Raw genomic sequence first — 26,134 nt, 5'->3', positions numbered from 1 at the left:
GTCCTGTGTGATGGTTAGTGACAGTTATCAGCTTGACAGAACCTGTAATCACCTGGGAGACTGGCCTCTGGGCATGCCCGTAGGGGATTATCTTGATTATGACTAATCAGTGTGGGAAGTCCTAGCCGTCTAAATTGTGAGCAAGGACATTCCCGGCAGGGGCTTCTGGGCTGTGAAAAGCAGGAGACAGCTAAACACCAGCACACGTGAGCTCACTGCTCTTTTCTGACTTCGGACATAAAGTGAGCAGCTGCTTGCTTCCAGCACCTGCTGCCTTGACCTCCCTCAACCAGGAACTCTGAACATCCTCTCTCTCAGGTTGCTTTTGTCAGAGTGTTTCATCACAGCAACAGCAGGAGAAACTAAGACAGCCCGTGACCTCACAGTGGCAAAACAGTGTGAAGGACAAAGTGAGTGGAAGTTCAGTCTCCTTCCTCTGCTGCACCCTTCTAGTCAGGCAGTGCTCTGCCAGCAACTGCTTGGCACCTGTCTCCTCCCAGCACCTCAGAAGACCTCTGGGGTTTTGTGTTCGTGTCAAAACTCCCACCATAGCCGGGTTTAAGCTGGCAGCCTGAAATCCTAGGTGGAAGGTTGGTGCCGGTGTTCACCTGCAGAGCTCCCAGGAGCTAGTCCCAGCAGTTATGCTATCGTGGATGCTTCTGGAAACTTAGGACAGATCTCAAACGGTGCTGTCAGCTGCAATTGCAAAGGGTCTTCCTGAGTGTCCAAATGTGCCATGCACTATAGGAAGCACATTTAGTGACAGGGCACACAGAGAGCCCAAATCTGGTTCCTTGCTCTATCACTTCCCATCCTGTGCCTTTGACACGGGGTCTCTCTCTGAACCTGGAGCTAAGCTGGTGGCCAGCAAGCCATATATATTCTGTGAAGTAACCAAAGAAAAGGCTGACTTTGTACGGATCTGTAGTTGAAAAAAGAAAGGTGGACCTCATAAACTCTAAACAGGCTTCTCGGACTCCCAGGATCCTCTGGCTGTAATTGAGAAGCATTTGGCAAGAGGAATGGATGATAGTGGGATGGTAAGATTGCTCAGCCTGCCTCCAAGCCTGACAGCCCCAGTTCGGTACCCAGACCTACAAGGTTGGAAGAGAGAACTGACTCACCATGTAAATAAGTAAATGAATAAGTATTTTTTACATAGGGAACAGGAGTATTCATGCTGGGCAGGCTGTGCTCCCGTCTGCCTGGGAACCAGTGAGGAATGGAGGGAGAGGGTGCTCCATGCTTTTGATAATCTGAGGAAAGCCATACGCTTGGCCTATTCAGTAGAGAAGCCCAATGTGGCTGTTGAGTCCTTGAAATGTGATGAGCCCAAATTAAGGTGTGCTGTTATTCAAAGGAACCCACTGGAATTCAGTGACCTACGAGAAGAGAAGGTAAAATGCCTTGATGTTTTCATATTGGTTACATATTGAGATGATAAATTTGTATATGCTGGGTTAAACAAAACATCTTATTCAAGTTAATTCCACCTGTACCTTTAAAAAACATTATTGTGTATGTACATGATGTGTATGTGTGGCTAGGTGTGCCTTTACCCATGGCATCTTGTTGGCCCCACCTATGACTTTTTAATATGACAGCTAGGCGGTGTTAAATTCCCTTTATATCTTGCATCATAGCCATATGCACCTGTTACTCAGAACTTAACAAAAGTACCTTGACTGTTCTGCTCAGGGACATACATTCAGTGCTGTATATATATAGTAAAACAAGGGCTCAGAGACCCCGGAATCCTCATTCATAGATCCTCACCCAGCCTAGAGGACAGATCTGGGAGTGGGAAATAATCGTGCATGTCTCCAGATCAGTGGAGGGGAGTGTTTGTTTTGTGTGCATTGCTACTTTGTTCTCCCTAACAGTAGGGTGACTGTGCACAGACAGAGTATTTGGGGAGTATGTGTTGGAGGAAGAGATAGCATAGACAAGAAAAGGACATAGATCGAAAAGCAGAAGCCTGTGCCTGCCTTCTTAAAACCCAAGTTCAGACAAGTTTCATCAAGGTGAACTAAATACTTTCTAGGGAGGCTGAGGATGGAGCTGTGGGTATCCTCCTGCTCTGCTGATGCTGTCCAGTAACTATGCACTTGATGCCTTTGATGGCCAGCCAGGCCATGGTTTTTGCCGATGGTTTTCGCCGATGGCCAGCCAGGCCGTGGTTTTTGCCTGTGTCCACGCTGGTCCCATGCACCTCTGTAACGTTAATGTGGCACTTACTAGTCACTTTTCTGTTTCTTAGAAACCTTCTTCTCTATCTATCACCAGGACATCACAAGAGGATTTGGCAGGTATCAACAATAAAAGCCTCCTGAATGCAACAAGGCCAAAAAAATAAAAAATAAAAGTGCCACCTTTTAAACTTTTATTTATGACAGTTTTATTTATTGTGTCTGTGCACACGCTAGTGCCGAAGCACACGTATTGATTGAGGACAACTTGGAGGAGTTAGTTTTCTTCTGGAGATGATACCTACTCAGGTTGTCAGCTTTATGACAAGTGCCTAAGACCCCTGAGCCCTCTCACTGGCCCATGTCTTTTTTATTTTGATACCAACTTTGTGGAAATCATGATTTTAAGACCCATTTTTATCCCCTTTTCAGAAGGTCACTGTTTTGTGTAAAGGAAAACACCTGCTATCTAACCCCTGGCCTGCCTCAGGTCTCAGCCTATGATTTACAAGTGTCGAAGAGTCCTGTGGTGAGATCTACTTGTGGGCAGGATGTGTCGCAGGCATTTGAATGACATGGGCTAGGATGGGTGTTCCGTGCTTTAGGGAGAGGCTCTGTTGTCAGGACCAGCGGCTTTCTTGGTTTTGATTGAAACACAGATATTTACTAGACTAAAGGGAATTATCATTTATTTTACCTAAACCACCACTCACTGGGCACGGTGGTGCACACCTTTGATCCCAGCACCTGGGAGGGAGAGAATGGGCTGCTCTCAGTGAGTTAGAGGCCAACCTGGTCTATACAGCAAGTTCCAGGCCAGCCAGAGCTACAAACCGGGTTGTTGTTGCAAATGTTGTCCTAGGACCCCCAGCTGACCACATTCACAAAGCAGAGGCAGTACCGAAGACACTGATGTGATGACCCATCGCCTAAAGATCTTGTTCCCTTGACCTGAAGCATGCTGCTGCTCTGGTTCTCTGGGCCTCTTGTATGCTACACTGACCTGTGTTCTCTTCCCAGGGCGAACCTTTCCAACGCATCCATACTTCTCTGCCCAGCTCGGAGCAGGTCAGCTGTCACTTTACAACATCCTGAAGGCCTACTCGCTTCTGGACCAGGAAGTAGGATACTGCCAAGGTCTCAGCTTTGTGGCAGGCATTTTGCTTCTTCATATGAGTGAGGAAGAGGCGTTCAAGATGCTCAAGTTCCTGATGTTTGACATGGGGCTGCGGAAACAGTATCGGCCTGACATGATTATTTTACAGGTACCAAGCATCGCTGTGATGTAAATAAAGAGATGCTGAAGATGTGCATCATTTCTCTTTGGGCGGATCTAGATTCTGCTCTACTGATGGCTGCTGTTACCTCACTCTGTGCTTGAACTATGTGCTTCCCGTGATGACTCTCGGGATGATGCTATTAATTGGCTCAGCTTGTAGACAAGAATATGAAGTTGGTCCGGGGCACACAGCTAGCCAGTGGCAGAGGTGGAATTTAAATCCAGGCTTGTGTGGCTCCAGGACCTTAACTCCTGTCCCTTTCCATAGCTTCCTGGCAATGGAACTGGTGCCTCCAAGCCCTTGATCTGCTCTATCCTCTGCCTGGGGTCCTCTCTGCATCCCCACCCCCTGTCATACCGGGTTCAGCTCTCCTGTCATGTACTATATCATAGAAGCTCTTCCTGCCTATGTTGATTCTGGGTCCCCTCACCCTAGACACAGCATTTCATGCTGTCTTGTCTCACGCCTTCAGGATGACACATTTCCTGCCGTAAATCACCCCAGTTATTTACTTCCTGCCATCTTAGGTCCTGGTTTCCTTAGGGAAAGGAGGAGATTGTGTCAGGTTGTGCCCCTGGTTTCGAGCAGTGCCTGGAATGGAATAGAGACCCTGTCAGTATTTGATGAATGAACAAGTCTATCTGAAGAAAACCAAGCTGGGCTTGGTGCTGTAAGCCCCAGTTTTAGGAGGCAGGGGAATCCAACGTTGTCGGCTGTCCTGGCCTATACACATGAGTTTAGTCTGAGCTCCATAGTGAGGCCCAGTCTTAAAAAAACAAACAAAAATTTAAACTAAAAAAAAAAAAAAAAATCTAGGAATGAAGCTCAATGGTTTTCCTAACATTCGGTGAAGTCCTGGGTTCTAGCCCCAGCATCCAAGCAGGGAGGGAGAAGAGAAGGAAGGAGAGAGATCAACACAGTAGTGTGTCTAGCTTGACCAGCACTGTGTTTGCTGCTTTCCAGAGGTAGAGAAAGCTCTGGGCGCTGATCTGTGTCCCTAAGCATTGCTTACCTGTTGGGGGACCTGGTCAATAGTTCATTGCCCAAGAGGATTCCATAACTTAGGGGCTTTAGGATGTACCATTTGCCTTGGTTTGAAAACACCAGTCCATTTGGCTCTTGCTGTAGGTGTGAACCCGATGAACATGGACCTCACAAAGACCAGCTAGTCCGTCAGGCCCCCCTCCACAGTCTCTATGTGTAGCACCTGTCACCAGAGTGAAGTGGTTCAGCTTTGTGGCACTCAGCATACTCTATGTGCTTTCCATGCTTCAGCAGAATTAGGCTTTTCTGTTCAGAAGCCATGGTGGGTGCTGAAGAAAACTTAGGGTCTAAGTTGTATTTCACTTTCCTAGTTTCGGATGTACATATCCAACCCAGAGCATCTTGTCAGATTCCGGCCTTCTCTGGGTTATTTTGTATTCAGGCCCAGACATGAGATGCTGTGTGGACCTATGTGAGCCACAGGCTACACAGAACTGGGCTAAGCTTCCTGCCAGAGCCATAGAATTCTCTGAAGAAGTGACCTTTGACCCCAGAGTAGACCTTTAGCTTGAAAAGGTTTTTTTTTTTTTTAATTCATCTTAAAACAAACATTTTTTTTTTTTTTTTTTTTTTTTTGCCAGAGCTGAGGGCCTTGTGCTTGCTAGGCAAGCACTCTACCACTGAGCTAAATCCCCAACTCCAAGACAAACATTTCTTAAGTTGACCAGAATCTGTGTTCGTTAATAAACCTAAAGGAACTGGTTTGATGGGGTGATTCTTGGAGTCTAGGGAGAACAGGCTGTTGAGCACGGACAGTGGACTCCCTCTCTGCAACCATGATGAGGGTGACCTTGGTTCACTCCTACCTAGCAGGAGCTTTTTGTTCCAGATTCCCCTTGGTTGGAGTTTTCCTAAGAATGTGTATGTGTAAGGGAATTTTTGAGATGCTTTCATAGCAGGCATTTAGGGTCTCTTAGCCAGGGAGCTCAAGGGGACAGTGAAGGAAACAGAAGCAGACCCAGAAGGATCACTCTGGGCCTCTTCCACTGCCCGTGAGAGCCTGTCCCCGGAAGCTCTTGGGGTTGCATTAGTCACTGAAGTCAGTGGACCCCTCCCACCCTGTGAGATGAGTTAGCCCATACGTGTAGCAGGTACATAGTTCCCAGCCCTGTGCATGTGTGTTCCTACAGATCCAGATGTACCAGCTGTCACGGCTCCTCCACGATTACCACAGAGACCTCTACAACCACCTGGAAGAACAGGAGATCGGCCCCAGCCTCTACGCGGCTCCCTGGTTTCTCACCGTGTTCGCCTCACAGTTCCCACTCGGCTTTGTAGCCAGGGTCTTTGGTGAGCTCCCTCCGTGTGTCTGGCAGCCAGCATTCTGTCCTTGAGCAGCATCTACTGTCATCTGGTGGTTCTCTAACTATCTAGTCAGATTTGGTTGCTTAGGAGTTATCTTGTGAGTATAAGCCTGATCCTGCTCCACACAGCCTCTCCCATTAGTCACCTCTTCTACCTTCAAGCACATGTAATCTCATACTTTTAAAGATTTTCTGTTTAGAACCAGGGAGGAGTGTGTGTGTGTGTGTGTGTGTGTGTGTGTGTGTGTGTGTGTGTGTGTATGTACACATACATGTATGAATGTGTGCTTATGCACACTCATGCATGTGGCAGCCAGAGGTTGGTGACAAATGTCTTCCATTACCTCCCCCCACATTATTTTTGAGACAGTGTCTCTCATTGACACCCCAGAGAAACTCCTGTCTTTCCCTCTCCAGAACTGGGATTATAGCCCTGTGCATGGTAGCCTGTTTTTATATGGGCACTAGGTTCCAAACCCAGTTCCTCATGCTTACATGGTTAAGTGCTTATATCTATATCTCTCCAGCCCCTCGGAGAGTATCTTAAGGGACTGTTCAGAAGCATTGATTGTGTACTACTTGGCATAAACTTTGAATAGACATCTTACAAGTCTAGATTCTAAAAGTGCTAAAACTTGCTTTTATGTTTTTTATTTATTTTTACTTATGTGTATATGTATGTGCCTGTGTGAGTGTATGCCATGTGTGTGAATATCCAAGAGGTCAGAAGAGGGTATCACATCCTTTGGAACTGGAGTTACAGGTAATGTAAAGAGCCTGACCTGGGTGCTCAGAATTGAACCTGGGTCCTCTGGGAGAACAGCAAGCTCTCTCAACCACTGAGCCAGCTCTCCAGCCCATAACTCTGGTCTTTGAGTCTAAGTGAGTGTTGGCCTCCTCTCCCCTCACCTCCCAGCAGAATGCTGGACTATTTATTACCTTTATTTCCTCTGTCTGTCCACAAGAACCTTTGAAGACGTTCCCTCTAGGACAGGAATCTGTATTCTTCAAATGCTCAGGCCTGCTTTTTGCAGAACCCTCTCCCCAAAATGATTCTTATTTTCTAGCTTTCGGGGGGGGGGGGGGCGCAGGGAAGAGCAGAAACCACTAAAGTAAGCTGGATAGTAAAAGCTTCCTTACGGTTCAGCAGATTGTGAGATTTCATGATGTTTAGACCACATGTAAGAAATAAAAGCCTCAAAACTGGGCGCTTGCTATACTGACAGAAGAGGATGTATCTCTAGCTGTGGGCTTTGGTCATTCTTGCCAGCAACTTCTGAGTTTTTGTTTCCTATACCTTGGATCCCCCCCCCCCCCCCTTTTAGCTCTGTGGGTCATGTGAGGACTAGGACTGAGCAAGGGCAGGGAGAGCTGTCTGGAAACAGCTGAGACGTTGAATTCCATGGTTTGTGGTAGAAATTCTGCCAAGGGGGCTGAACTGACCACAGACTCAGCTACAGGGCATGAGTGAGGCACTCCTGCCCAGGGCCAAGCCGGAGCCACCACCTGCAGAGAAAGAGTTCCAGGCTTTAGGAGAGCAATCTTAGGCTGTGTGAGCTGATGAAGGACAGGAAAAACATGCCGCCTCCCCCCTGGAGATGAGAGCCTCTTTGCTGCTGGGTAATTTGGAGCTCTGTGCAACACGTTCTCGTGACTTCAGTTCTAATAATAAAAGCTGAAGCCAGTTCAGGCAGGATGTTTTTCTCTAAAGGAGTTGATGAGTCTCGAATTTTATATACAGTGTGCCTAAAGATGCCAATGTCTGCAAAATCCCTGGGTCCTGCTGCTCTGGGCTGTACTAGTGGGTTCTTCTTGTCTGACTCACCGTCTCAGTAGTCCATCTCAGCTGGTCAGTCCCACTGAAAAGATAGTTTTCAAAACCATTTCCATCTATAGCAGTGGTGACCAGCCTGCTCGTTGAGCTTCACGGTCCTGCCATCCAGGTTCTGGAGTCGTTCTGACCTGTGACTTTTTCCACTATAAGCCTTTAAGTCTAAGTAAATCCTAAAGCAAATGAACCTTGTTGATAATTCTCTATTTTATACACGAGTAGAAGATTTCCAGTTTGCGAGGTCAGCAAGATGACTCAGAGCTGAGGGTTTTTGCCACCCAACCCGATGACAGGTTCAGTCCCCAGAGCCCATGTGGAGGAAGGAGAAAACAGTCCTGCTACGAGTATCTCTGACTTCCCCATGAGTAGTGCCACGGCACGCATGCAAACACATCCAGTAAATAAACAAAGCAATGCAGTAAGGTTCCCAGCCTGCACCAGCATAGCTCTCGTATTAATTAATAGAAGGCAATTCCAGGAGAGGGCAGCTGCTGTCAGCGTTTATGCCTTGACCTCATGGTGCTCATCCCGGGCTAGATGTCAGTCTTCTGTCCTGGACCACATGATCTGTATGGTTGTAGTCTGAGTGTAACAGGGACCTTGAAAGAAGCACTTGCTCTCATTCTGAAGAGATGGCTTCCAAGGTTAAATGTACATGCTGCTCCTGCAGGGGACCCAAATTCAGATCCCCGCACCCGCATCAGCCAGCTCCCAGCCACCTGCAACTCTGGCTCCAGCGGATCTGATGCCCTCTTCTGGCCTTCTGAAGCACCTGCACACACAGGCACATACCCACACACGGGCACATATGTATAAGGTAAAATAAATGTTCAAAAAAGAAAGAAAGAAAAGAAATACTCCCTCTCTTCACCTTCTGACCACATTTGCCTTTGGGAAACATGGAAGCTGGCCTGCTGGAGGAAGCAGCTACAGAAGCAGGCTCCTGTGTCCTCTAGAATGGCCTGCTGAGGAGATAAAGTGGAGAGCATAAAGCTGAGGGCTTGACACAAGGCCCAGAAGCCTTAGGATGAAAATAGAGTAAGAGATGAGAGTTGTCCTGTGGCCAGGGACCCATCAGCTCCACAAGCAGTATAACACAGTGTGTTTTTGTAAAATCTGCCTGAACAGTGATTGTCACATTTGTGATAGGACGGTAAAGCCTGCATGACCACAGGATTGCAGCCTCCTAGAAGAAAGTTCAGGGGAGGGTGGGGTTGCCCTGGACAGAGTCATGTGGCTGGAAGAGATTTTGAATGAGGTCACCAAGGGAAATTGCACTTGCAGATCATGGGATTGTAAAGAGAGGTCCCAGGTGTGATGGAGCCCAGGGCTGTGGGAATGTCTTCCAAGGGAAAGTAGTTGTTTGTATTGCACTCAGCAAAGAATATGCAGCGTAGTGGGGTCAGCTGAACTTAAGGTGCCCTCTACTTCCTGCCTGTTTCTGAATGCCTTGAAAATGCAGAGAAGAAAGGGAAGAGGGAAATGGGCAGCTGGGCCAGAGCTGGGTCACCGCAAGACCTCCCCACCCACACAGCCGTCAGTTTGCCTGCAGGGCCTTTCCAAGGGCAGTTACTGTTGTTTTTAATTCCTGAATGCAGATGTGTAAGGATGGGAAGATGAACAAAACAGAAATAGTAGACATTTTTTTACAATCTTAAAAATCAGGTTTAAAGTTTTTCAGAGTACATAGAACTTTATCATTTTGTTTGGTTTTACAAAACTTTTTCTTTAAATATATTCTGTAAGAGCTGGAGAGATGGCTCAGCAGTGAAGAGAACTTCCTGTTCTTCAGAGGACCCAAGTTCAGTTCCCAGCACCCACGTCAGGCAGCTCACAGACACCTGTAACTCGGCTCCAGTGAATCTGACACCCTCTTCTGGCGCGCGCACACACACACACACACACACACACACACACACACACGAATAAAAATAAATCTTGTAGCACTGATTCTCCATCTTCTCATTCTCTGCAGTGGTGAGACTTACAGGTGGGTGTGTCACAGGGCTCTCCACTGGCATTGCCTTGGTATGGATATCCGTCCTCTAAGCCACTCAGATCTTGAAGTTAGTGTCTGAGCCTCACCAACCAGCCCTAAGAAGGAAGCAGGTCATCCCACCGTTGGCCACCCCAAGCCCTGAGCAGGCGTGGTGTCTTCGTTTCCCGGCACAGGCCATCCCAGTTGCCAGCAACTCCATGCCCGTGGCCAGTGACTTGGTAAACGCCTTAAAGCCTCTTGAGAGCTAGCCTGCTGAATAGGCATACAATCCAGTCATCTTCCTCCTGTGCCTCAGTTTCCCACCTGTGCAGCGGTGTCCAGCCCTTGTGTTCCAGTTTGTGAACAGCTTTCACGTGCTGTCATTCTGACCCACGTGGAGCGGCATCTCGGGGACTCTCTCTAGGATGCTTTGGTTTGCCTTGATTTCTGTGTTTGGCCAGTTGCCATTTCTTCACTGTTTCCACCGTGGTGTTGCAGCCAGGGGTGGGGTGGGGGTATCAGAGAAGGAGAGACTGAGATTGGTTGGCCCAGTTGGGTGTATTTATACTTTCCTTTTCACTTTTGTCTTATTTTTTTTTTAAACTTTATTCCAGTCACTAGGTCAAACTTGCCTGAGTCAAGTCACCCAGTAAGGGGGACAGCGGCTCAGCCTGTTGTCTTTTCCGCTTGCCGGCCTCGTCCTTCTGTATAAATTCAGTATAGGAATTGCTGTGGCTTGCCAGCCATGGTGAGGAAACACAGCAAGAACTGGAGAGGTAGCCTCCCCCAACTTGAAACTCCTCAGACAGAAGAATGGCTCTTGGCTCATTATTAGGATGAAGTTCGGTGTGCTTTTGAAATTTTGTAGGCCTGTTAGAAGCTTCAAGCATCTTTTGAATCCATCTTTTTATGTCAAAATATAATTTCTTGTCTTCAAGAGTCCTTTGGCTTTGCTAATTGAAAACGTCTTTCAGTGGCTGGAGAGATGGCTCAATGGTTACACTTGTCACACAGTCCTGAGGCCCAGAGTAAGCAGCTGGGTATTCCATACATGCTTGTAACCCTAGCTGAGACAGGAGGATCCCTCACCAGCCTAGACAGGGAGACGCGAGCCTTGGGGTCGGCAAGAGACCCTTCCTTAAAGGAATATGTAGGGAGTAGAGGAGGAGGACACTTGATACCCTTTTCTGCCCTCTATGAGTGCACATGGGTGGATAGACGTGCACACTCCACACGCATGCACACACACATACAAATAAATAAAAGCTGTAGTTTTAAACATATTTTGGTATCTCCTTTAAAATCTAGAGCATTCATGGAAAAAATCATAAACTAATAAAACTTTTCTCAACTTTTGACGTTCTTTTGAATTTAATTGTTTTTTCAGAGTAGAAAAAATTTTATCTGAACCTGTGACAAAATTTAAGTTTTTATTTATCTGTTGTTTTTAATTATCATCATTTGCAGTATTGCCTTGACAACTCTGTCTGAAATGTCTCTTTAAAAAGAAACAAAATTTGTAACTTGGACTTAAATTTCTGACCCTTCTACTCTGTGCTATGAGGAAGAGAAAAGAGAATGTTATTTCATCAGGAACTGGCCAGGACTTAACTCTGCATTTCTGTGTCTTCTTAGATATGATCTTTCTTCAGGGATCAGAGGTCATATTTAAAGTGGCTTTAAGTCTTTTGGGAAGCCATAAGCCCTTGATTCTGCAGCACGAGAATCTGGAAACCATCGTGGACTTCATAAAGAACACACTCCCTAACCTGGGCTTAGTGCAGATGGAGAAGACCATCAATCAGGTAAGGACTGCTCCAGGCCTTCCGGATGCCTGCTGGGGTCTGGAGTGTCCCTTTCTGAGAGGAGCTGGTTCTGACCACTTTGTGTTCCAGGTAGCATCTTGCCCAGTGTCTGGCATGTGGAGAGCACATCACAGATGTGCATCTAAAGACGAAACGGATGACTGGGTGTGTATGTTGTGTGTGTTAATGGCAAAAGGCAGCAGGAGCCAAGTGTGCTAACAAGGGCAAGTTATCAGTTGATCATGTCATGTAGGAGGCTTCTCGCCGTTTGTCCTTCTGAAATGCATACGTCTGTAAGGTACCAGATTTTGTGAAAATGAATGCTTTGATTTTTCCTCTCAGTGGCAGTAATTGAAATGTTCAGAAAATGACTTCCTGTAATCATTAGGAGGTTGATTTCATGAATCTGCTCTACGTCATTCTTTTGCTCTTCTATTGTTACTGTTGGAAGGTTTTGGCATCTCTAGCTTCCATATGCAAGAGAACCATTACTCTGAAAAGGTGAACGTTTTGAGTAGAATTAGCTGAGAATTACAGCTAGAGCAGATCAGGAATGGTTTGGGCTAGATGTAGAAGCCAGTATCCGTTCTATAGAACCGAGACTTTTCCGGTAGTGACTGCTGATGAGGCAGGACTGAGATACTTGGGGCGGGAGGGTCACCGCTAGACGTGTCCGGAGTCTGTGTGGCTGAGTGTGTTGATGAGACTTCTCTACAGGAACAGAACCAATAGACTATGTCATAATTAGGAAGGGGCTATTACATTGCCTTACATGATTGGAGCCTAGGTGGTTTAATTGCCATCTTTGTACCTTGGAGCCAGAGAATCTACTAGCTCTTCAGTTCCCAAAGCCTGAAGTCTCCTGGAAAGCAATGATGCAGGCCTAGTCACAGCCGACGGCGGAAGGAGCTAGAGTCTGGTGTCTGTAGTGGGTGGTACCAGCAGAAGCCACACTCGCCCAGGAGCAATGGAACTTGGCTTGCTGGCCAGCTTCTTCTCCCCCACCCCCTACCCCTACCCCTCTTCGATAGGGTCTCACTGTATAGCCCTGGCTGCCTTGGAGTTGACTTATGTAGACCAGGCCTCATGACGTCATGACAGCTGCTAGGATTAAAGGCTTCCTTCTTCTTGCATTTGTGTGACGGAGTTGACCTCTTGGATGGTACTGCTCACATGGGCAAGTCTTCCTCCCCAGGTGGTTCTGCCACACACCAGTCATCTCCAGAAATGCCTGCACAGACGCACCCAGAGCTGGGCTGTACTCATCACCTAGCATCTTTCAATCCAGTCGCATTAACAAGCAAAATAAAGCATCACACAGAATGTACTGGAAGGGGTTTCATCATTGGATCACACTGCAGAGTCAGCAGTTAGCTCTCCTAAGCTTAGAACATGTTCTGTAGATAAAAATCTAGATAAGTCACTTAAACACAGATGGTGAAATAAAGCTTTTTTTTTTTTTAAAGTAAATACTTACATAAGGATTTCTGATCATTCGCTAGATAGCTCAGCAAGGTCCAGTGAATTGTAGTCAGATGCAGTCTCTGTGATTCTCACCCACTCTTCCTCTACCTTAGGGGTTAATAAGTGCAGATCTGGCAAGGGAGAGGGCTTCCTGCCGCTCGTGACCTTGCATCTCTGCACACTGCACATGCCGATGGTGAGGAGTTCTTGTCCACTGTGCACTTACTTACCTCTGGCTAACTGGTTGGCTCCAGTTCTCACCTGCCTGGCATGGTTACTCAGTGTGGACCGCAGTGGCTGGCTGAGTCCTAAGGAATCCGAATCTACACATGGCCTCATGCAGTCAGGACACACATTCCTGAGGACAGAGTGGCTGATTAGCCGGCCTACCCTCACTCCGCTGCCTGCCGAGGGGAGAGGTGAGGTTTGGGATGCATCTCATCTCAGAGTGCTTCAGCAGCTGCCCACACCACATCTCTCAAGATTTTATTGGCATCTTAGTACAGGATTAACTCTTGATTCTCTTCATTTCTGAGGTTTTCACTAATCTCCTCCTCTTAGAGTTTTTGTTGAATATACTTAATGTCTCACAGCCTCTGAGGTAAACTCAGAGTCTTGGCTACCTAGATTGAGTCTGCGTCCTGTGAGTGCTGACATTAGCCTTCTCCCAAGGCATGTCATTGGTCCACCTCCTGAGTGTACAGCCTCAGGGAAAGGGGAAATAATGTTTGTTTGTCTTCCCCCCCCCCCTGCCGCCCCCTTCTGTGAAGAACTGTACTCACTGGGAGTACCAAACACTCTGGTACACATCAGGTACCCTTTCAATATTAGAAACTTAGGACGTCTCCACACAGAAAGACAACAGTCTGTATCCATGTACCTGAGTTGGTTCGGGCAACTGCTCTGAACTTAACATGCAGTACTTACCCAGACTCCTTAGCAGATCTAGGTCATGGCATTCCAGTTTCCAGTTTCAATGAGATTAGGCAGGCACAGCACCCCATATGCAATGGCAGGACTAAGTGGGGGAGACCTCGGGGTGCTGGGTATTGAGTGTTGGAGCTCACATAGTTTTGTCCATCTGGGCCTAGAAGAATGAGATGATTCTGGGTGGCCAGCATTTTGTGTGGAGGTCAGATAAGAGATGTTTCAGCTTCTAAGAGGCTCAGAAGGCCTCTGCTGCGGTTATCCAGCTCTGCCTTTGCAGCAGGTAAAGGGATGACGTAGCCACGTTACAACAGATCATTGGAAAGGCAGGCAGTAGTTGGCTGAGCCACATGCCAGAGGCACGAGAGAAGAACAGAGAGTAGTTAATTCCAGTGCCAGATGTGGTCAGCGTGGTGGTGAGGTAGTGAGGGTGTGGGCTGGGTGGACTTGACATCTGGAACCCAGTTTTCCTTCGAGATAGAAGACGGGTAAGAGTGTAGGCAGCTAGCTTCCTGCTCTCCTTGCTCGTGTTTCAGCATGGAACCTGACCTCTGAGAACTCAGGCCTGCTGCCCCTTCCCCTTGAGAGAGCATTTAAGTCTTGAACAGAGACCGGAGAGCAAGTGTGAGGTGTGCAACAGATCACCCAGTGGCCCGAGGCACTCCTGGCTTCAAACCTGGGAAGTCCTCACCGTGGACGTGACGGACGCAGTTATTGGATATGACAGAGCATGTAGCCTGTGTAAGGAGAGGCGTAGTGGGGGGGCAGCCCTCTCTGACGGTATAACCCAGTTTCGTTAGATGTCCTTTGTGGACTACTCGAGCAGCTGGGACACAGCTGGGACCCAGCGGACTCCCGGATGAGTGTCTGGGTACAGGGTTCCAGAGCCCTGGCTTAGTTGGGACTTGCTGGGAGCAGCACCAGAGGCATCTCCAAGGTTGACTGTCCGCAACAGAAGAGCTAGGGTCTCCGGAGCCACTTGCCTTCCTCAGTGTGGCCTTGTGCTCTCCACAGTTGACAATGCAGGAGGCCATAAGCGCCTTCTGACCCAGAAAGGGGCCCTCTGGGAATTGTCAGTACTAAAGAGTGTTGTGGGGCCAGAGTGAACAGTTGTACTCCAGTGAGCACTCCGTGACTCTGAAGCCTTGATTCAGTGCACAGCAGGAAGTGTCAGAGGGCTGCTTTGAGAGGCAGGCCTGCAGCCTCTGCAGCCTGGGTTAGTCTTAGCAGGGCTGCCCCAGACCCGCCGTCAGGTCCTGTGAGGACTTGTTAGAAGTGGAATCTTGGGCCCCACCCCAGCCCTGCTGACTCAGGAATCCGCAGGTTTACGAGATCCACAAGACTGCCTGCAGCGTTACTGAAGAAGTTCCCGGTTGTACCTGACCTTGTGGGGCAGAATCCAATCTTGACAGAGTCCCTGTGTTCAGAGAAGGCTATTGCAGCAGGATGGCCCCTGTGCCCCTGCATGAGCCGCTGCACTGATCGAAATGAGTCGTTTGTAAAAGGACAGTCAGTAGTGCCTCACCAAGAGGGTGTCGTGCCTTGGGGACAAGTGTCTCACCACTGCCACATGTTGTGATAATTACAATCAGATTGACTTTTAGTTAGCTTTATTATCGTTTTGAAATTGACTATAGACAGTATGCCCTCTTGTTGCAGATACCCAGGCAGCCTGCCCCACAGTCCTGCCCTAATAGCCACTGAGACCAACAGACTGGAAGGGTCTAGATGTTAGGAAAGCTGAAAGAATGTCGCTAGTTCTGCAAGCCACCAGTCAGTGCCTGCATTACACCATGTTCAGAGACCGCAAAGAGAAACACCGAGACTTGAATAGCAAATGAGCCAAGAACATAAACATACAAGGAGCGCCATCCAGCAGACACATATCTGGGGAAATATTTAGCTTCATGCGTGATTTAAATTTCTGCATAGCGTATAATGCCTCGCCTGCTAGATTAACAAACTGACTCTTTAATACCAGTCTGCAGTGCCAAGGGCATGCAGCATCTGGCACATCAGTACATGCTAGTGGCACTCTACCTTGATTGTTCCTACATGGGAAGTGGTTTGACAATAGACACCACATGCCAGTAAAACATTCAGACCCTTTTGTACCATAACCCCAACTATTACAATGCATCCTTAGGAACTGGTCCAGAACACCAGGAAAGCCCTGTATATAGGGAAATTTTCTTAGAGTTGTCATATGTAATAACAAAAAAAAAAAATGGAAGTATCAAGATGTCCAACATTTAATAAATGGGCTGATATGTTTGTGGTATGCTGAGTTGGTAAAGAACCATGAAGCCATTTATTTTGGTGGTTATGGGGAACACGGCACCGCATGAGAAAGCCCGTAGAACATACAACTGAGTGAAAAAGGTGACTGGGATAGGATCCTTGATGTTGGTTCTGTTTACGGTCACAGAAGCGCGCTTGTGACAGTAAAGACGAAAGGATGTGTAGCTGGTGGAAGCTGCACTGGGAGCTCTTCCTTCCCTGCTTCCTGCATTGGGGCTTTATGGCTTTGGTAACAAAACCGATGGTGGGTCCATTTGACAAAACACTGGACGTAAGGAATAACTCCTGCTTTAACAATCAGAAGAAACCGCTCTTTTCAGCACTAAAATTCTGGAGCTTTCCTGAAAACCTTGGAGAAACCCAGAGGCAGGCACGAGGTCCCTGCTGTTCAAAGATCAAGTGACATCCGAGAATACCCAGGGCTGGCTGGTCTTGCAGCTTCGTGGAGTGAGCGTGCTCAGGGAATGGGTTATAGAGGGCTCGGTGAGGGGGGAGCTATGTTTGTCCAAGAAGCGAGTCCTCTCCCAACGCGTGTTGATTTTTCCAATTGGCACACAATTTTCAGCTCATTGATTGGGCTTCTCTGAGATTCCACTATGGAATCAGGCCTTCCTGCTTTCGTTTTTTTCCTTTTTTTCTAGGAACTGGTACTATCAGTCGGTCTCTTGTGCTTTCTAGGTATGTAAAAATAAAAGGCCCTCCCTGACATCCCTTTATTCCTCAGTCCCTTGCCCAAGGCATTGGCCCAAGAGTCATACATGCTACTCAGGGAGGGAGCAGGGCTCTCGCACCCCAGGCAGGTTGCTGTGGTTCTGGACCGTTCCTAGGATTCAGCTGCAGTCACGGACTACGTGCTGACCAGCCAGATGCTGCTGCAGTGAAACCAAGTGAGGACCCGGGATATTTATTAGGAAGTGATGGAGGCCCAGAAGGGCACAGAGCCTGTAGTCAGCCTCAGCCTTAACACATCATCAACAGGCAGAAAAGGCTTTGTTGCTAAGGTTCCCAGGACAGAAAATGAGCTCTGAAAGTGGCATGTGTGCCGCTCAGCCCTGATTAGTAATTACACACGAGTGCCATAGCAGGCTCTGGTCTCACGGTGGTTCTTGTCCTGCTCACACTGCTCACGATGCACGTCCATTGTAGTTCTGCTGAGACGTGAGGTTAAAATCCGAAGGTTTCTGACAAGTGTGAAAACAGACTCCAGCTAAGATGAAAGTTCTCCAGGCATACGCTGGGAACTTTTGTGAACTGTCTCTCGGTTCCTAGCTCAGCGCTGGGAAGTCCGTGCTACTGCCCCATGTAGGAGGTCAGGAACTGAGGCCAGGAGAGTTGCCAGTCATAGCCCGGGCCAGTCACCAGGGATGTGAAATAGGATGGTAGTCCCCACTGAATTTACGGTAACTCTCGGGGGCAAAAGGAAAACCAGGTAGATGCTGATAGCATGTGACTTAGTCACGACAGAATGACTTTTGAATCTATTTAGTATTAATCAGTGAGTTAACCTGAAAACTAGGAAGCTGAAATTTTCATCTCAAAGAGAAAAATAAGACAGTTGGGCATGGGGAGAAAGTGACAGGGCTTTGGAAGACAGCCTCAGTGCTTGTAGGAGACCCTCGGAAGGCTGGCTTTCTAAGGCTTTGAGGGGTGTTGTTTCATTAACTAGGAAATGCTTCCACCCTTCAAAAGCCTTGAGCTCACCCGCTGAAGAGTGTTCTGGACTAACAGTCTTGTTCTAGAAGGTTGTAGCTGCCAGATCCATTTCAAGGGCTGTGAGAGTTACTACTCCCTGTCAGCTTGATGAGAGAATTAGCTTCGGGACAAACCTCAGGACTTGCCTGACAGAGTGTCCAGATTCGTTTAATTAAGGGGAGAAGACTTAGCCTACATGTGGGCAGCCCCATCCCAGAGCTGGGGTCCAAGCTGAGGAGAAGGAGGTAGTGAGCTGAGCATCCGTCTCCCTCTGCTTCCTGACCGTGGGTGCACTCTGACCAGCCCCATCATGCCCCTGCCACCGTGGTGGGCATAGCATTCTTGAACAGAGCCAAAATAACCTTCCGTTCTTCGTTACGCTGGCTGAGCATTTTGTCACAGCAACAAGAAAAGTCACTAATACGGTCCTGTGCCGAGTGGCTTCAACCTGCAGGGTTACCTTCCCCACAGAGCAGGGGTTGCACTGCACAGCCCCACGTCTGTCTTCCGACCTCACTGCAGCCCTGTCACTTCCTCATCGCCAAGTGCAGACACTGCCCCTTGAGGAGTCACGTCTGTACGTGGGCTTGTTTCGCACGTGTGGCTCTGTCACTGACCACTATTACTGGTGTGGGAAGGGACAGCTCAGGCATTGTTTTGTGTTCACTCATCCATGTGAGCGACAATTGGGGTTGGCTCATTTCTGCAGATCTGTGTCAAGAGGACTTTCTCGCTAACAGCTCCGTTACTTCATTGTTCTTGCAACTCGGAAAACCCAGCTAGATCGTAGCTGAACTTGGACTTGGTGGCTGTGCAAACAGGACATGATTTTAACCAATAGTCAGTGTATTTAATAGAACTTGCAGAGAAAACATGCAACTTTCAAAAACTAAAATGTTGAAAGTCTTGTTGGGGTTTGGTTTTTGTTTTGTTTGTTTACTTATATGTATGGGTATTGTGTGTGTGTGCGCACGCGCGCACCTGGCACCTCTGGAGGCCAGAAGAGGGCATCAGATCCCTTGAAATGGAGTTATGGCTATGAGTCACCATGTGGATGCTGAAAATCAGACTGAGCCCTCTAGAAGAGCAGCCAGTGCTTTGAACTGCTGAGCCGTCCCTCTAGCCCCTTGAAAGTCTTTTAAAACTTTTTTTTTTTTTTTTTTTTGGCCTTTTAGAAAAAGAGTGTCAGAACCTGTACTTATTTTATCCTTTGGAATTATCTCTAGATGTTTGTTATTATCTCTCCCATGTAAAATCATGACCTTCTCAGAGCTGAATTTTCTTGTCTTTTATGTGTATTACCAATCATGATGCCGAGCCTGGATGGATGATAGGTGCACATTGGCATGAGCGTGTGAACAGGTCCCTGTGCGGGTGGGAAGCTTGTCTGAGTTTCGGAGCCTGATGACCTTTCCATATCTGACAGGTGTTTGAGATGGACATTGCCAAACAGCTGCAGGCCTATGAGGTTGAGTACCACGTGCTCCAAGAAGAACTTATTGATTCCTCTCCTCTCAGTAACAACCAAAGAATGGACAAACTGGAGAAAACCAACAGCAGCTTGCGCAAACAGAACCTTGATCTCCTGGAACAACTGCAGGTAGAGCATGTTTGCCGAGCAGCTTCCCAAGCCTCCACGTATAGTAGCTCATTAACTCACCAAAGGCAACGGCAGCCTGGCCTTTCCCATGCCTGGAGGACCTTTCCCATCCTGCGCCATTTGTAGTTGCGATCAGAGGTGTCCCAGGAGAATTGGCCCTTTTATTACGGAGCAGACAGACTGTCCTTGCTAAGGTCAGACAGCCCTGGAGCTTTCTGAGCGGCTTTTTCTATACTTACAGGAGACCAGACCGGATGCTGAATGCCAGCAATTGTGCCTTGAGTAGTGATGAGACAGTCTTGGGCTTTCATTGCCTGGGGGTGAAACAAGCCAGGTCCTTGGAGAGATATTAAAGGGGGGGGGACGGGGACACATAGAAGTCTATCTAGCACAATAAACCAGAACATACACTAGTTACTTATAAGTCTGGTTTGTTTATTGAGAATACAGTTCTCTCTTCTAGAACCTTCCATCTTAAGTGGGTAAATGCAGGTGAGGACACAGAAGAGCCACAGTATAAATAGTACATGCAGAAAGGTGAGGGAATGAGCTTTGGGACACAGTCCAGAGGTCCTTGGCATTCAGGACCCAGCGAGGCTCATGCACATGGCCGCCAGGCCTGTCCCTCATCAGTGTGATGGGAGCAGAGCAAAGACCTCACGGCAGAGTGTGGCTCCTCTGTCAGTCAGCGGCACTAAGTAGCCCAGTGTTCTCCTTGCTAATAGTATAAATGAGAGAATGTGTTAAGTGTTCAGAAATTATTGTAAGGAGGGATGTTTTTAAACTAGGTTGTTCATGGAATCTGGGCTCCATAGAATATGCTCTCCATCCTTATCCAGTTCTGATTTTTCTCCATAGGGAGCTACCACCTTGCAGACATGAGTTTATCCATGATGTAAGAAAGGTGGGCATTTGAGAGGCCCTGCCTCAAACACCTTCCTCCCAGCAGGCTCTGCTGCAGGAGACTAGTAGATCCTTACTATATATAGCACACAAAAGCAAATGTTTTCCTCACCCATCCTAACCTCCAGGCACACCTTAAGCCAACTGCTTAGTGTGTCCTTACTGAAAATATGCCCATGTACACTCTCCCCTGGAAGTCTCAGCCGTCACCTGAAGGGAAGTCATAGGGGACAAAGAGCCTGCTTGGTCCCACAAAGGCACACCGTGCACTTGGTCAGTTCCAGTGGCTGCAAGTCAGCAGTGGACCCCTGACATGGATCTTGAAAGGAGCACCTCCCAGTGAGCTCACCTTTGCATTTTGAAGCGTTCGGCTTACAACAAGTAGAAGTATGTACTAGATTCGTTTTTTGAAAGCACTGCTTCTGTCTAAGGAGAGGGAGGTGTAAACACTGCTGAGAAACCGCATACTGAAGAGAAAGCATCCATGGTAACTCGTGGTCACAGGTGTCTCCCCTCCTCTCTGGACTAAGGGGTTCTAGGAGAGTTGGCTGCAGGGTTGCAGGTCTTGCTAGTCTACTGGGGTTACTGAACCTGGGCTGGGCTGGGCACAAGCTGAGTCGGACACTGCTCTTCTCAGAAACGCAGGCGAGGGATTATGGTGTTGTATAGTTAGGGCCCTGTGCTGGTTTAGAGGTCATTTTCCCATGATCCTCTCTGGAAGTTACATATCTATCTCATATGTATCTTGTGCTGTTTATATAAGAAGGTTTTCAATATGATCTCAAAGTATATATTTCCCCGGGGAGACAGGGGAAGATGGGAGTAGTTGGGAAGAGGAACAGTTGGGAAGGTGGACATGACCAAAGCACAATGTATGTTTGTGTGGAAATGTCACTGTGAAACCCATTAGCATGGACTCTTAATACACATTAACAATTATGGCCCCTAAAATTTAGGTTGCAAAGACAACAGTGGAAATTATACTGTCCTCCCTTACTGTGAGCATGTACTGTCTTTTCTGCAGGCTTAAGCAATGTCGAACAGAGTCTCAGATGAGTGACATGGGCCCTGAATTACTTAGGATGCATGCAAGCAGAGAAGGGGGATGGTAGAGAACATGGTCACAGCACACTGCTCACAGATCTGTTGGATTGTGCTATAATTCACAATACAGAACATGCATCCATTGTTTTTTAGTGTGTTGAGCTGTGTTCATGATGCATTAAGTAGAAAAACAAATTACTAAACAGACTGTGTGGTGTGTTCTGTGAAAAAAAAAAGAATGTGAAAGATCGTACAGCAGTAGTAACTGTTGCTGTGAGGTAAATTACAAATAACGTGTGCTAGTTTTCAGTATTACCCTATTTCTTTCTCTTCATCCAAGTACCTTTAGTAAATAAACATTTATAGGTTAGTTTAGTGTCTATGAAGTCCGTGCCTTCTGCCAGAATTTGAAGTTCAAAGGTATTTTTAACTTTTGTAAGGGGCACAAGTTATTCACATATGTGTAAATATATTAAAGGAATAGTGATCACAGATTAGTGCCAGAACTTATTTCTGACAGTTAATAGATTCTCAAACTATAAATGGCAAATTTAGACTAATGTATGTATGTCATCTAAATTAACAGACTAGAAATATTATTTTTCCAAAATTTGAAATGCTATTACAGGTTTGTTTTTTTTATGAAGTACTTGTGATATTTCTAAAATTTTCTTTGTCTATTAAACTTGAATGTTCATAGGTTAGCACACAGTTTATGCATTGAAAATAAACACATGCAGTAAAAATAGGTTGACTCAAACTCAAAGAGTTGTCTGGAAACGAGAGCTGAAACTCTTGAACCTGCCGTTCACTAGCAGTACGTAAGATGATTCTGTGTGCAGGGTGGTGGCAAGTAGAAAGGCCCAGGATCATTTCCCAATAATCAGCTACTACAAGTAGCCCCCAGCTGAAGGGCCTTCGGGGACCAGATCTTGAGAGAACCCAGACATGCTTTCTCTAGTCTACTGAGGAAACCTGCCATCTGTGCCGTTGGTGAACATCATGTAAATTGGTTCACTACTAAGCCACAGGAAAATGACTATACACACTGGGTAGCACTCCCTGAGTGAGCTACATAGCCCTCAGAACAGAGACAGGCCAGAGATGCGAGGGTACCTCTTGAGGACACGCACCAGGCATTCCCACCCCGTCTCTGAGCCTGATGAGCTGTGCCTTCCAGCCTTTCCCCCTTTGGTTTTCAGGAGTCTAGCAATACAACAGGGGCTAGACTCAGAGTCACAGTTGGGTTTTCTGTCTAGCACGAGGGTTGTCTTGTTCGAAAAACAATTTTGCCAGTTTTGAAAATGAAGTGGGGAAATAGATGTACTATTTTCCCTAGCTAAAATAAATGGAACACACCTAAAGGGGCTGTCTGACTAAAAAGGTAGGCCACCCCTTATTGCCCAGAGTGCCGTAAATACAGCTGGGCACTGAGGAGCAGGCCAAAAAGGCCTGGAGTATGAGCTGCGATGTTGGAATCACTTCGGTACTCTCAGAGGGCCCCTCAGGTCATCACCCCTGGGATGCCTGCCCTAGTGGATTGGAGATAGGAGATAGGGCTGATGAAGTATTCCCCTGGCCTGGTACATGCTGGGCGCTAAGGATGTGGCCTAAGACAATGTTCTGTCCCCAAGAGAGACCAAGCGCTTGTTCTTCACCAAGGTTGATGGTGGCCAGAAGCAACAGTACAGAAAAACCTCTCAGTAGAATGCTGTTTCTGGCATTCTGTGTCCCATGGGAAATGCCTAGTGTCCTGTAATGTCTTACTACTACTTGAAAAATAAGAAAAACAGATTTGAGGTTAGAGAGTTGTCCCTAATACAGGTGGCCTGTCACATAGAAGCCCCTTGACCATTTGTGAATGTGAAATCAGTTTGTACGCGTAGATAGACACATAGTTAGTGGAATAGGCCATGCTGTGTGCCCATCGGGTCTGTCACAGCATCCTGTGTATACATGAGCCATCCGTCACCTTCTCCCAGGATAGAGATTGGGGGTCCAGTTCCCTCTGTTCTCTGATGCTGCTTTCTCAATCCCTGGACCCCAGAAGGGACACACCGGGGAAGAAGATTTAGGAGAATGTCACGGTGTTTGTCAGGGGCCAGCCTGCCTGCAGCAGAAGCTGGGATAGTTCTTGTGTGACCAGAACTGATCATCAGTAGGCTTGCTTCTGCCAAGACCCTCCTCCAAAGTCCCCCAAGGCTGAGTGGTGGCCTTCACAGCAACCGCTCTTGTGTAATCACAGGCAAGTACATTCTCTCTTCTCCTCCCATTCCCCAGGTGGCAAATGCTAGGATCCAAAGCCTTGAAGCCACGGTGGAGAAGCTTCTAACCAGCGAGAGCAAGCTGAAGCAGGCTGCACTGACCCTGGAGCTGGAGCGCTCTGCCCTGCTGCAGATGGTGGAGGACCTGCGAAAGCAAAGTGCCCAGCCCAGCACTCAGGAGCCGGACTGTACCCAGCCTGAACCTACAGGTGACTGACAGCTCCCCGGAGAGACTGCACACCACTACCACTGTCCAGGCCTTAACCCAGAGAGGCAGAGAAGAGAGGACTCCCCAGGAAGGAGACTGGATCGCAAGCCCGCAGGTGCTTTCGAGCTCAGACTTGGAGTTGGGGGGCAGAAGTCCCAGAGTTCTTGTTTTCGGTTCTGATCCCTTCCCTTTCCAGTCCTGGTTGGTGTAGCTTTAGACGGCACGGACGTGAATAAATGTACCTTGTGTTTGCTCCTCCTTCAGAGGCACGTTGTCTGAAGAGAGTATTCATGGCACCCGTGTCTCAGAAGCAGGAAGAGCTTGAAATAATTCCTCAGGCTAAAGTGTGATCCTTGTCAGTCTGCAAGGAAAGTTCCCTGTGACCATGCCCTTGGTGACACCGTGAGGTGCGGGGGGCCTTTGTCCAATCTCAGGGAAACCTGAGGTGACCGTGGGGAAGGAGTGGAAGGAGGTTATTTAAATTGACTCCACAAGCACTCCCGCTGGTACTGAAGAAGCCTGTCTTTTACACAGTTTTACTATGTTTTTGCCCATCCTTTCAAGTCTTGGTAGATACGTGTTTCATAAGGAAATCACAGTTTTTGGATTCCCTCTTCTTGCTAGTGTGTGCCCTGCAGCTAAGGGGTCTGAGATATTTATTTGTGACTGTTCATATCCACACTATAGGGTCACTTATTTATTTTTATCTGTCGAATGATGTACCACAGCCATGTCCTCCTTTGAGTCTTGACCCCTTGGGAAGCCGATTCCTCATGGAACCCATCAAGAGGTCAAGCTTGGGCTCCTGAGATTCTGAAACTTTGCAAAGGAGCGTGGCTGAAATTGCAGTCAGATGTATGGCAGCTGACAGTTTTTCCGAGGTAGGGTGTGTGTTTTGAAAAGCACTCAAAACACGGTGACTCCTCCCTTGGGATGACCCTGTGCCTTCAGGCAGAGTGCCACTCACAGTCACCCTGCTTCCAGCTGGTCCTGTGGAGAGCATCACCCATGTGTGCAACACGCTTTTTTTTAAAGCATACAAACAAAAGGCTTAGGGAAGAGCCAGCGGCCCGGGAGGCCTCCTGAGTATTGGAATGGTTGGTCCTGCCTCGTGCTCTACCGATTGGCCCTCCTGTTCCACAGAAGTCTTTTTGCAGCCTGGGAGGGAAGGGGGACCACCATCCTTGGGGTCATTTGGGATCTCCTGGCTATTTCATAGGGACACCAACTGGCAACTGGTACTTCAGACTCCCTCCCGCTCTTGGGTCAGAGAAGAGTTGTTCTCTCCACAAAGCAACATGAACCTTCCCATTGCCTCTCTTCGGGTGGTTCCACCAGGGGTAGTTAGAGGAGGTCACAGTGGAGGGCTTTTTCCCACATTGTATTTTATTATTTAATGTTTTAAAAAACGTTGAATTTTGGACATACTATTACTGTTCAAAAACATTGACTCTGCAGTAAGAAAGAAGAAAGCAATAAAGCAGATAATTCACACCTGTGTCTTCATGCTGTCTGTTTTCAAACTCTGACTTTTGGCTTTGTGGCTAGGGTAAAGATGGCTGCAGTGTGCATGTCACCTCGCCGTTAGCAAAGTCATTTTTGAGACATTAGTTCCGCCTCCAGTATCAGTTCCCAAGCAGTCATGATGTTGGGACACCTTTCCACAGGGATATGAATGTTAGCATCCATGAAACTGGCTTCTCCCATTGGGTGTACACCATCTGTCATTACAAGATTGTATCAGGCCAGAGCACCAATCTTACAAACCCCTAAGTCAACCTATAGGTTGGACATTGTCACAGCTGGTGACCTAGCAAGGACAGAAGTACGCAGAGGCAACTCAAACATCACTGTGAGCAATCTCAGGCAAGTTATTAAATCAAGGTCCGCGTTCTGTTTTTCTTCCACTGTACAGCTCTGCACCCGCACGCTCACTTGCAAGTTGTCCTTTTGATGCCGTTTATGTCTTGTACGCTTGAGGCAGACCCTCAAGCCCTGCCATGCAGACCCTGGGTGGCGCTCTGGTGGGGGCCTAGGCTTGGCTGCCCCTTTCCATACATAGGTAGAAAAGCGGTGTCCCCTTGGGATTTGTGTGTCTGGTTTGGTTGAATTGGAAGAAGAGCTGCTCCAGAGCGTGGGAGACCAGACTTTCTTCTCAGCAGTGGGGCTGGAGAAGTCAGGCTAGAAGGAGGGTGATGCCCCGAGAGAAGACACCAGTGGTCTATGATTCCAGTCACAGGCCCGCAAGAGCAGTGTGAAAGTATTCAAAAAGGCGTGGTTGCCGGAGTGACCACTGGTGG

At 47.7% G+C, this 26,134-nt stretch overlaps 1 protein-coding gene across 5 annotated transcripts in view; it reads left to right on the top strand.

Annotated features, from left to right (window-relative positions):
• Tbc1d1 (TBC1 domain family member 1) overlaps positions 1-25,330 on the top strand; it is a 204,012-nt gene extending 178,682 nt beyond the window's left edge. For all 5 annotated transcript variants that reach the window (XM_036200570.1, XM_036200567.1, XM_036200568.1 and 2 more), the window contains 5 exons: positions 3,210-3,454; positions 5,644-5,803; positions 11,262-11,431; positions 19,242-19,415; positions 23,643-25,330. In XM_036200570.1, the coding sequence (XP_036056463.1) occupies positions 3,210-3,454; positions 5,644-5,803; positions 11,262-11,431; positions 19,242-19,415; positions 23,643-23,843 (950 nt within the window). In that variant the 3' untranslated portion in view covers positions 23,844-25,330. The remainder of the gene's footprint in view (positions 1-3,209; positions 3,455-5,643; positions 5,804-11,261; positions 11,432-19,241; positions 19,416-23,642) is intronic.
• The last annotated feature ends 804 nt before the right edge of the window (positions 25,331-26,134 follow it).

Source organism: Onychomys torridus, chromosome 10, assembly GCF_903995425.1.
Source record: "Onychomys torridus chromosome 10, mOncTor1.1, whole genome shotgun sequence".
Taxonomy (NCBI): domain Eukaryota; kingdom Metazoa; phylum Chordata; class Mammalia; order Rodentia; family Cricetidae; genus Onychomys; species Onychomys torridus.
This window is presented reverse-complemented; position numbering and strand designations above follow the sequence as displayed.